The sequence below is a fragment of the Notolepis coatsorum genome (assembly GCF_963971535.1).
Source record: "Notolepis coatsorum genome assembly, chromosome: 19".
Taxonomy (NCBI): Eukaryota; Metazoa; Chordata; class Actinopteri; order Aulopiformes; family Paralepididae; genus Notolepis; species Notolepis coatsorum.
This window is the reverse complement of record NC_140183.1, coordinates 63,547,882-63,558,837: the sequence shown is the minus strand read 5'-3', so window position 1 is coordinate 63,558,837 and position 10,956 is coordinate 63,547,882. Positions and strand designations below refer to the sequence as shown.

The window sequence follows — 10,956 nt, the reverse complement described above, 5'->3', positions numbered from 1 at the left end:
AGGTCTGTATATTATGTGTGCAGGCAGCGTTAGACTGGCTCTCCCTCAGCTGTGGGTTGTATACACATTCCCCACATTCCGCCCCCTGGTCTACATGTGGCTCTAACACATACTGTAGCATCTCAGAATGATAAGTCCTCTGGCACAGTAAATACAGCTCCTAGATGGAGATGGATCACACATACTGTAGTCTACAGTGATACACAACCATCTCCTCGCTAATGTACACAGACCCACGTTTACAAGTGCTCTCTCTCACACAAACACACGCGCCACAAACTTGCTTTTCATTCCAACCAAAGTTTTCCACCAATCCATCAAAGAGGTGGAAAAAAGTGGTAGTTAATTAGACATATGCTACAGAATAATTTAGGTTTATTAACGGTAATCAATAAGGCATGACACATATATCACACAGCATCTTCTCTTCAAATAACAGACATGACAACTTCTCTTCAACAGTTAACCATTTAGAATAATGTGAAACTGAAAGTGTGGTTGTCATCGGCGACCTCATCTACAACAACTCTGTTGTCTGTTTGGTTATGTGAGGCAGCCGGACTACAGACAAGGTCAAACATCTCAAAGGTCAAACATCTCGATTGTCAAACATCTCATCAAAGGTCAAACATCTGACACTAAGGTTTGTGGTGCAGGGTTCTATTGTTTTATATAGGCAATCCAAAGATAGCCTGTGTCTCTGTAATAGCATAGTGTGTGCGTTTATGTGTATTAATATGTGATTATGTGTATGTTTATGTGTGTTTATGTAAATGGTAAATGGCTGCATTTATATAGCAACTTTTATCCAAAGTGCTTTACAATTTGTTCCTCAGATTTGACCTATTCATTCACACATTCACTCACCGACGGCGGAGGCAACCATGCAAGGTGCCAACCTGCTCATCGGGAGCAATTAGGGGTCAAGTGTCTTGCTCAAGGACACTTCGACACGCTGCCCAAGAGGAGCGGGAATTGAACCGGAAACCTCCAGATTACCAGACGACTACTCTACTTCCAGAGCCACTGACGTGTTGTGTGTTTATATGTGTGTGTTTACGTGCGTTTATGTGTGTGTTTGTATGTTTGTGTGTTTGTGTGTTTATATGTGTGTTTGTGTGTATTTATATGTGTTTATGTGTGTGTTAATGTGTGTTTATATGTGTGTGTGTGTGTGTGTGTGTGTGTGTGGTTACTGTGTTGTGTGAGCGATAGTGGACTGGAAGGCGAAGCTGATGTGGTTCCGCGCGCTGTCGAGGTACGGGTCTGCGAAGGTGTGGGTGTCGCCGGAGAAGTGCCTCCACTGCATCAGCTCCGACATGCTGAGATGCTTCTGCCCCGCCCCCCCGCGGTCACCCTGACGACCCAGCTGGCAGGGCCTATCGGAGGCCGGCTCCTCTTCCTCCTCGATAGCTGTACAGAAGGGCAAACAAATGAAGGAACGCAGCGGTACATGGCCTGTGTGTGTAGAGACATGTGGCAGGTGTGTAGAGACATGTGGCAGGTGTGTAGAGACATGTGCCCAGGTGTGTAGAGACATGTGGCAGGTATGTGTTAAAGGTTCTTTCAATTAGTCAACTTAGGATCCTTTAAAGAAAATAAAAGTCTTATATATTCTTTTTTTCCCCTTTATGCTGGCAGAGTTATTAGTCATTGCTTGAAAATAGTAAGAAGATCTCAGTATCCCAATAATATTCATGAATATACTTCCCTTACATGAAAGAGATGGTTCTGTATGATTTAGAGTACTTTGCGGAGGGGAAACACAATTTTATATTTACTCTAACTTGATTGCATATTCTTATATTCAGTTAATTATATTGTTTACACTATTTATCTTTATTTTTATTATAATTGTATTGTCTATATTCATGTCTTATTCATGCCTATTACCCTGCCCATAGCTGTAACCCCCCCCCCCATGCTGCTATGATGCCCGCATTTCCCCAAGGAGATCAATAAAGGAATATCTTATCTTTTACACATTTGTTGATTAACAGACTCCTTGAGTAGTTGACTAAATCCTTAATCCTTAGTCTTAATTGATTAAAAAAGACGCCCACCCAGGTGTATGTAGGGTGACCAGGTGTCCCCCTTTTGGTTGTACTGTCCCACCATTTGACCAAATGTCCCGCGTCCCTCATATTGAGAGGATGTCCCTCTTTTCGAAGCCAAAAAAAACATGCGTCTAAAAGCCCCTCCCTACAGACAGTAAACGTAGCAACCCGCCTCTTGTCCACACACATTGCTCTGATTGGTTATAGTACTTTAGCGTGCTGCTTGCCTGCTTGTGACGTGACTGAGACTGAGTCGTGACGCTACCTCATATCGCAAATCTGATTGGTCAAAAAAAACACAACAACATTACAAGCGAACTAGTTCAAGACGGAAAGCAGTAAAAAGAAACGGACCTGCAGTTACAACCAAGACTGGCAAACGACACATGACTGGGTGAGGCAGATGGCAGGCAATCCGCAGCAGGCTTTCTGTGTTTTGTGTCATAGTTCGTTTTCAATTGCGCATGGAGGAGAATACAACTTGAAGCGCCACAGTGGACGTGAGTCTCACTTGAAAGTGGCTCACCAAAAAGAAACATCCAGATCTATGGATACGTTTCTTTTTAAACCAAACAATGATAGTCAGACGGACAAGGTCACTGCAGCTGAGATAACAAGTGTCTATCACACAGTACAACACTCCCATTCATACAGGTCAGCCGACTGTGGTAACCTTTAACCTTTGATTTAAATCTATTCGGTGAAGACCATGGCAGTTATTCTAATATAGAAACACAATTTATTTGTATTATTATTTTTTTATTATACTACACTGTTTTCCCTAGTTCTGTGTTAACAGGGAATATCAAACACAAGACATTCCTGTCAAGTGATGACGTTTGAATATTTAAAACAGATGTTAGGTGGTATTTAATTTGTATTTATTTTGATTTAACCTTTGATTTAAATCTATTCAGTGAAGACCATGGCAGTTATTCTAATACAAAAATTTACATTATCTATCTGTCCCACTTTGTCCCACCAAAATCATACTGTTGTCCCACTTTGTCCCACCAAAATCTTACTGTTGTCCCACTTTTGGACTTTTTGCATCTGGTCACCCTAGGTGTATGTGTGTGTGTGCATGTGTGTGAGTGTGAGTGCCTGTGCGCCTGTGTGTGTGTGTATGTGTGTGTATATGTGTGCCTGTGTGTGCGCGCGCCTGTGTGTGATGTGTGTGTGTATGTCTGTGTGTGTGCGCGCGCCTGTGTGTGCGCGCCTGTGTGTGTGCGCGCGCGCCTGTGTGTGTGCGTGCGCCTGTGTGTGTGTGCCTGTGTGCAGTGGTGCAGTGCTGGTATAACGCGGTATAACGCGGTATAACGGCGTTTTACCTCGGTCACTGAGGCTGAAGTACGCGCAATCGCGCACGGATATGTTCCCGCGCACACAAAAATCCGCTGTTCCCATTCGTTGTAACTAAGTACCGGCTCGGCCCGCGGCCACCGTTTTTACATAACAAAAGCACAGGTAGAGTAGGCTGACCAAACGTCCTCTTTTGCCCGGACATGTCCTCTTTTCACGCCCTGTCCGGGGCGTCCGGGGGGGGTTTATTAATTCATCGAAGTGTCCGGGGTTTCACTGTTTTTCAGTTTCAGTTTCAGTTTCACGGCCCTTTGCGAGCATCTGAAGGCTCGGGGCTGCATTTTTCGCCGAACATATAAATTACTGAATAAAGCGCTATTCGTTGCCGTTCGAATGCCATCTGGATCGCCAAAATCCGTGCCTCGGTTCTCGAGTTACATGCCGATATGTCAGGCATGCGACTTTTTACATGGCATTATCCAACCGGACTCCCGGAGAAGCATGCAGCTGCAGAGCCGCAGAGCCAGCGGCGCTCTCTGGGCCGCGCGCTGACGGCCGCGCTGTGAGGCAATAGTATCCAGCTGCAGGACAAGAGCACCAACACTCTCAGGACCGCAACACTTTAAGGACCCACACTTTAAGGACCCTCGCTTCCATTGGCTGATTTGGGTCACATGACCGTCCCACCCAATGGCTGAATTGGAGTATTGCACTGCGGGATTGATTGATTGATTGATTGATTGATTGAAAACTTTATTAACAGATTGCAGAATGGGTACAGACTAGTACAGCTAAATACATACAATTGTTAAGGGGATGCAGACCAGAGAAAGACTTTCGTCTTGTTTACATCAGGGTCCCCCATTTTCAATTCATCATAACATATATGACATACACGACATACAGATACAGTACTGCTACATCTATACATTTATGACATATACCAGATTTGCAAATACAGTACTGTTTGTGATACAAAAGTTTCATACGCTGCTACCTTTTTCAGCTTCTCTATTTCAAGACAAAAAAAAAAAAAAAATCTGTGCCAAAAAAAACTGTGCATGCGCGCGCGCGTGGAGCGTTTGACCTACTGTCAATTTGCCACTGCACCACTGCCTGTGTGTGTGTGTGTATGTGTGCGTCTGTGTGTGTGTGTGCCTGTGTGTGTGTGTGTGTGTGTGTGTGTGTGTGTGTGTGTGTGTGTGTATGTGTGTGTGTGTGTGTGTGTGTGTGTGTGTGTGTGTGTGTACCATTGGCTGATCCATCCATGCTGCAACTGCAGTCCAGCAGGTCGTGAGTGAGAGACGCCGTGTCCGTCAGGCTGAAAAGATCTCGCAGATCATTGGTGGAGAAGCTGGTGTGTTCCGCCCTTTTCCCCAGGTCCACCACCGTTCCAGAGAGGCCCTGTTTGGACACCTGCCTCTGGAAGATACGCTCCTCGATGGTACCTGGAGACACGGAGACGGACACGCTCGTTTACTTGGGCCACTTCGGGGGTCATTGCATTGACTGACATTCATTCCCTTAACACAAACCGTAACCATAACAACTACAGGCCTAACCCCAGATTTGACTGAACCCAACTATAACCTTAACACATTCCCTGCCATTGGTTATACCAGGGGTCAGCAACCTTTACTAACAAAAGAGCCACTTTTCCCCCGTCCCACAAAATAAAATGGGCCAGGGAGCCGCAGCTGATTGGCTAAAGAGCCGCATGCGGCCTCGAGGCCGCAGGTTGCCGACCCCTGGGTTATACCCATCAATATACCTAGTCTGCCACCACTGTAAGCCTATGGAGATGTTTACCTTCTTTGCAGGGCTATAACTTTTTAAATTGTATTGCTAAATTGACATTACTATGGCCCATTCAACATCGATTATCTATCGTTCAGGATGTAGGAACGTTATACTATTTTCATTCATACAAAAATACCTTCTAGAATATAAGCATGTTTTTATCGTTTTCTGCAGTAATTCCTAAAACGTGAGTTATAGGCCTAAACGCATATATAGATTATCGATTGCCGTTTATTCCCTATACACGCTATATTAAAAAATTCAACTGTATATGATCGTATACGTTATGCTTCATCATGCGTGGAGGAAAGGGGGGGGGGGTCAAAGAGACTGGCGGTGAAATATAGGACGTCGATCGCCTAGGTCCATTTCCGGTTTGTATGTCGCAATAAACACCGAAATCATATTGATTATTAAGTTTATAAAGCGATCTATTATGTACATTGTGTCTGTCGGGAGCCTTGCAACAATGTCTGACGGCCGGATGAATTTAACCGACGCACATCGGCCACTTCCTGTTGTTCCGAGTGTAACTCGCCCGACCATCCACCAGGCGGCGGTATTGAGCCGTCGTTGCCGTCACCTATAGGGTCCAGCTGCAGCGTCGGAGGTCTATATATGAATTATGAATGCCATGGCGAAAAAATGAAATATTGATCTCAATAACGCTGTACAGCGAGATCTGGCGGTCAAAGCATGGCGGGCAATAACGCTTTAAAGCGTTTCCGGCGGTGGATGTGTTAAAGGTGCTGTAAGTGGTATTTTCTTGTTAAAATAAGTGGTCTACATGTTAAAATAGCTCTACACTCCATCACTGATATAGAGTGTTTGGTCAGTAACATGGGTCTCCCAGTCCCTCCTGCTCTGTAGTAAACAGGAAATAAATGTTCTGGAATCCAATTCCCACTTTATCCAATCAGGAGAGGGAACTCCACACTGCAAAAATGGTCTGACAAAAATAAGAAATAAAAACTAGTTTTAAGCAAATATGTCCTTGAAACAAGTACAATTATCTGCCGGTGCAGTAAGCAGATTTGACTTGGCAAGATTCCTGGAAATAAGTACAAATATCTAGGGTTCTCTCTCCTGATTGGATAAAGTACAAATATCTAGGGTTCTCTCTCCTGATTGGATAAAGTGGGAAAGGCTACCAGGAAATAAATTTTTTGTTTAATGCAGAGCGGAGGAACTGGGAGACCCATGTTACTGACCAATCACTCTATATCAGTGATGGCTGTTTGAGTGTAGAGCTATTTTTATAAAAAGATACCACTTCTTACAGCATCTTTAACCTCTGACCCAAAAATCAGCCTTTTCCAAATCGGGGACAGGGCTTTTGTCCCCACTTGGACAAGCCAGCCCCAACCAACTGATCTTTAATCTGAAATGCGTCCCGGATTTCAGGCTAAATCAGAGAAAAACACACACACTGCAATGAAAATCATGATATAAAATCTCATTGTTTAACAGAAGGCATGTTGATGTAAAAGTTCTCAAAATATAATACTGTGAGTATTGTGTAAATATGACTAAAGCCCCTTGAGAAACTATCCTGCTGGTTGTCAACATAATCAAACCATTTCAGAAAGCCAATCTATTTCCCCAATAGATTGCATCATCTCTAAACTGTTACCCTGATTCGCCCATCTGTCAGTCTGTCGGCTATCAGAAGTTGTAAAGGATATCAGCTAGCTAGTCGGCAAACAAGTAATGAAAGTAGTTTGCTGGGATTCAGTTAATTTTAGACATCCGCTGCAACAGTGACAATTGATTTATCACCCGATAGCACAGCCTATGTTAGCCAATGTTAATCTCCCATAGAAACTGATCACACTGGCCCTAATCTTGCATAGCCAGACCTCCGTTTTGTTTGGCCTTTGTAGGCCAGTATAACTGTTCTGCGATTCCAGCTCTACCTCGCCACTGTGTCAACGTTCAACAGGCCAACACTGAGAAGAATTCATGTTATAGTTCACATCAGGAATGCTTTTCTTCGGGTGGTTTTAGGGACAGACATTGATTTTAGCTTCAGTTTTGTTTTGTTTTCAGTTGCGACCAGCAGCTCTATAGGTCACTCTGTCGTTTGGTTGGTCAGTCAGTCAACAAATATGTCTCCACTAACTAGCGGCCACAGGTTTCGCTCTAGGAGGCTGAAATTTGGCATTGGAGGTCATGTGGTGTGTGTGTGTGTGTGTGTGTGTGTGTGTGTGTGTGTGTGTGTGTGTGTGTGTGTGTGTGTGTGTGTGTGTGTGTGTGTGTGCATGCATGCCTATTGGCTAAAGGCGGGAGTGGCCTAGCCCAAAAACTGTTACAACTATTGCAAATTCATGCTTTTTTTTTTTTAAACAAACACATAAACAAACATGACAACATAAAATTAGATATACAAGCATTAATTAACAGTGCACATCCAATGAAATCACCATTTAGATAAATGTCTTATACAAGATATACCCCTAATACCTGCTATCTAATACCCTACACACATGCTCTCGCTCGCTCCCCCCCCCCCCCGGACCCCCCATTGGATAATCCATCCATTATCGTTCGCTCCTAACCAGGCACTACCATTATATGCTAGCTTTTATTCTCTCCACCACTTCTAACCACATTGTCATTTTGGATTCATTGAGACCCAAAATTCTTGCTGTAGATATTTCTAGATAAATCACTTCGAGATATGTAAGAATCCAGACCTTCCGGCAAATTTTTTCCGGTTGAAACCATCGTGATGCTATCAGCTTTTTAGCCGCTGTGATACCAGACAAAACCAATCTCTTTAGCTGTATAGGTACTGCACACTCAAAAACATCATTCAGCAGTAATACAGAGGGGTGTACAGGTATATTCAGAGTTAAGAGATTTGATAATTGCTGGGTCACTTCTTTCCAGAATATCTTAACTGGTGGGCAGTCCCAGTACATGTGCATAAATGTCCCCTCGTCCCCATTTGTACATAAGGAGCATTTGGAGTCTTGTTTAAGACCCATTCTGTTCAGTCTTATAGGAGTCAAGTATGTCCTATGAATATAGTTAAGATTGATTTGTTGATGGTCCGGGTTCCTTGATGCAAGTCGAACATTTGCCCAGGCTTCTTGCCAATCAAAATCTATTTCCAGGTCTGGTATATCCCTCCTCCAGACTGAGTCTAGGTGGAGGATTTCATACGAGGACGTTAGTAATTGATGATAAAAATCTGAAACCAAACCTCTCGATGTCTCTCTTTCATAGAAGAATTTGTGGTATCTGTGGTGTACAATTGGTATCCTTAATGGAACACTGTGAGCCTTCAAACATAACAATAACTGTGCGTAAAAGTAATATGTGGAACTGGTGAGATTACATTTTTTGCGTATTTCCTCATAACTACAAAATCCCTGTTTGTTGAAAACATCTCCTAATGTGTGTATGCCCTGCTTTTCCCATCTAGGGAATCTTATAGGTCGTTTTCCAATCAGGAGTGCATTGTTATTGAATAAGGGAGTATGATTATGCCATTTATGTGGGTTAGAATATTTTTTTTGTGTTTCACGCCATATCCGGATCGCATGAGTAATAATGGGGCCAAATTTCAGTTCACATTGCTTAATTGATAATTTGGTGTATACTATGTCCTGCAGTCTATGTGGTGCTACTATATTTACTTCTAAATTTCTCTAAGATACTGATGCTTGGGGATCAAACCAGGTTGTCAGTGGTCTTAACGTGTACGCCTTAAAATAGTGGAAAAAATCTGGAAATGCCATACCTCCGTCGGCTTTGTTTCTCTGTGCGGTGGATCTTTTTATACGTGGTGGTTTGTTATTCCAAATAAATTTGTATGCGGTAGAGTGTAATTTTTTCCAGTAACCATCTGGAGGGGGTAACGGTAGCATTGAGCTGATGAAGTTGATTCTAGGTAAGACATCCATCTTAACTATTGAAACCCGTGCCTGTACTGAGTTTTTAAGTTTTGACCACCTGTCAAAGTCGTATTTTATTTTATTTTGGATTTCTATGTAATTGTGCTTCACCGTTTGGCTTATGGTAGGGAATACTTCAACTCCCAAACATCTAAAGTGTTTAACCATTGGTATTTCTCCTGGAAGGCGTATATTTTTTGCAGGGGCGTTAAGTGGAAGGAAAGCCGACTTTGGCCAATTTATCTTAAATCCCGATAGGTCGCCAAAGTCATCAATCAACTTGAGAAGATGAGGCATTGCAGTGTTAGGGTTTTGCATGAACAGTATTACGTCGTCCGCATATAAACTAATTTTGTGTTGTGTGCCCTTGATTACGATTGGTTCTATGAATTGGGATTGACTTATATATTGTGCTAAAGGTTCTAATGATAAATCGAATAGTCCGGGACTAAGAGGGCAACCCTGTCTAGAAGAGCGTGATACCGGAAAGATTTCGGAGGTGATTATACCTGTTGTAATCATGGCCGATGGGTCTTTGTATAATACTTTAATCATATCAATGAATCCTTTTCCTAACCCCATCCTTTCTAATACTGCCCATAGATACGACCATTCCAACCTATCAAAAGCTTTCATTGCATCCAGGGACAGCATCGCCTTAGGTGTGGTGTCGTCCTTGCTGGCATCTAGTACGTGTAGTAATCGTCTTATGTTATCAGTGATCAAGCGGTTTCTTATGAAGCCAGTTTGATCCGGATGAACTAAAGACGTCATATGCTTTTGAAGTCTGATGGCTAATACCTTAGAGTACAGTTTGATATCGGTTCCAAGGAGGCTTAAGGGTCTATAACTACCGCACTCGGTGGGGTCTTTGTCTTTTTTAAGGAGGACTGTTATGAGTGCAATATTGTCGTTCTTATGGAAGTTCCCCTCCTTGACTGAGTATAAAATCATATTAAGTAATAGGGGTCCTATTATGTCCCAGCATGAGAGGTACATTTCTGGTGGGATACCGTCTCTTCCTGGAGCCCTACCACTTTGCATTTCGGATATGGCCTTCCTGAGTTCCTCTAGTGTGATAGGTGTTTCTAACTGTTTAGCGTCATCCTCTGAAAGTTTGGAGAGGTTAATTTGATTAAGATATGTGTCCATTTTGATTTGATCGAAGGTCGTTTCTGATTTATACAAGTTGGAGTAGAACTCTTTGAATGTCGCGTTTATTTTTTTAGTGTCTGTTACAAGTCCTTGTTGTGCTTTAATGGTAGTTATATCTGCAAATTTTGCGTTAACTCTTAATCGCATAGCTAGTAGGTGACTTGGTTTGGAACCTTGAGAGTAATGCTGTTGTCTTGTGCTACGTATTTGTACTTCAGATTGTTGTTTATAAATGGCGTTAATCTCTTTTTTTAGTACATTAACTTGAGTTTCCAATCGAACCGAGTCGTTGTATTGTAAAGAAGTAAATAACGTAGAGTAAAGCATTTCCAGTTCCGCCAGTTTTGTGCATCGATTCTTGCGTATTTTGGAGGAAAAGCTATCAGTGAAATCCTTGATCATTCCCTTTACCGACATCCAGGGGTGTAGCTCCAGATTCTGGGCCCCATGAAAGAATGTATTTGTAGGCACCCAGTGAATGCGAGCGTGCTTTAGCGCGCAAGCGGAATTTTTTTTGGCCATTTTTTTATTGATGAAAACGCATATTATGGTTTTACCTATACATTCGGATCAGCAGTTCAGCACCTGCACTGTTGGTGGGTGAGCCTAGTAAAGGATGTCGCATTGCGTTCATCTTCAATGAATGGACCAATGCAATAGTCTACCAAAGCCCCCCCTCTCTCTCTATATATCTCACACACACACACACACACACACACACACACACACACACACTTCAG

General features: G+C 42.8%; 1 protein-coding gene across 2 annotated transcripts in view; it reads right to left on the bottom strand.

The window, feature by feature from the left end:
• Positions 1-379: 379 nt before the first annotated feature.
• rad54b (RAD54 homolog B) overlaps positions 380-10,956 on the bottom strand; it is a 72,856-nt gene continuing 62,279 nt past the window's right edge. The window contains exons 15-16 of one of the 2 annotated variants that reach the window (XM_084336261.1): positions 4,610-4,807; positions 380-1,413 (exon numbers count right to left, since the gene is read on the bottom strand). In XM_084336261.1, coding sequence (XP_084192387.1) covers positions 1,193-1,413; positions 4,610-4,807 — 419 coding nt within the window. In that variant the 3' untranslated portion in view covers positions 380-1,192. The remainder of the gene's footprint in view (positions 1,414-4,609; positions 4,808-10,956) is intronic. The other variant, XR_014620780.1, reaches the window with a different exon arrangement.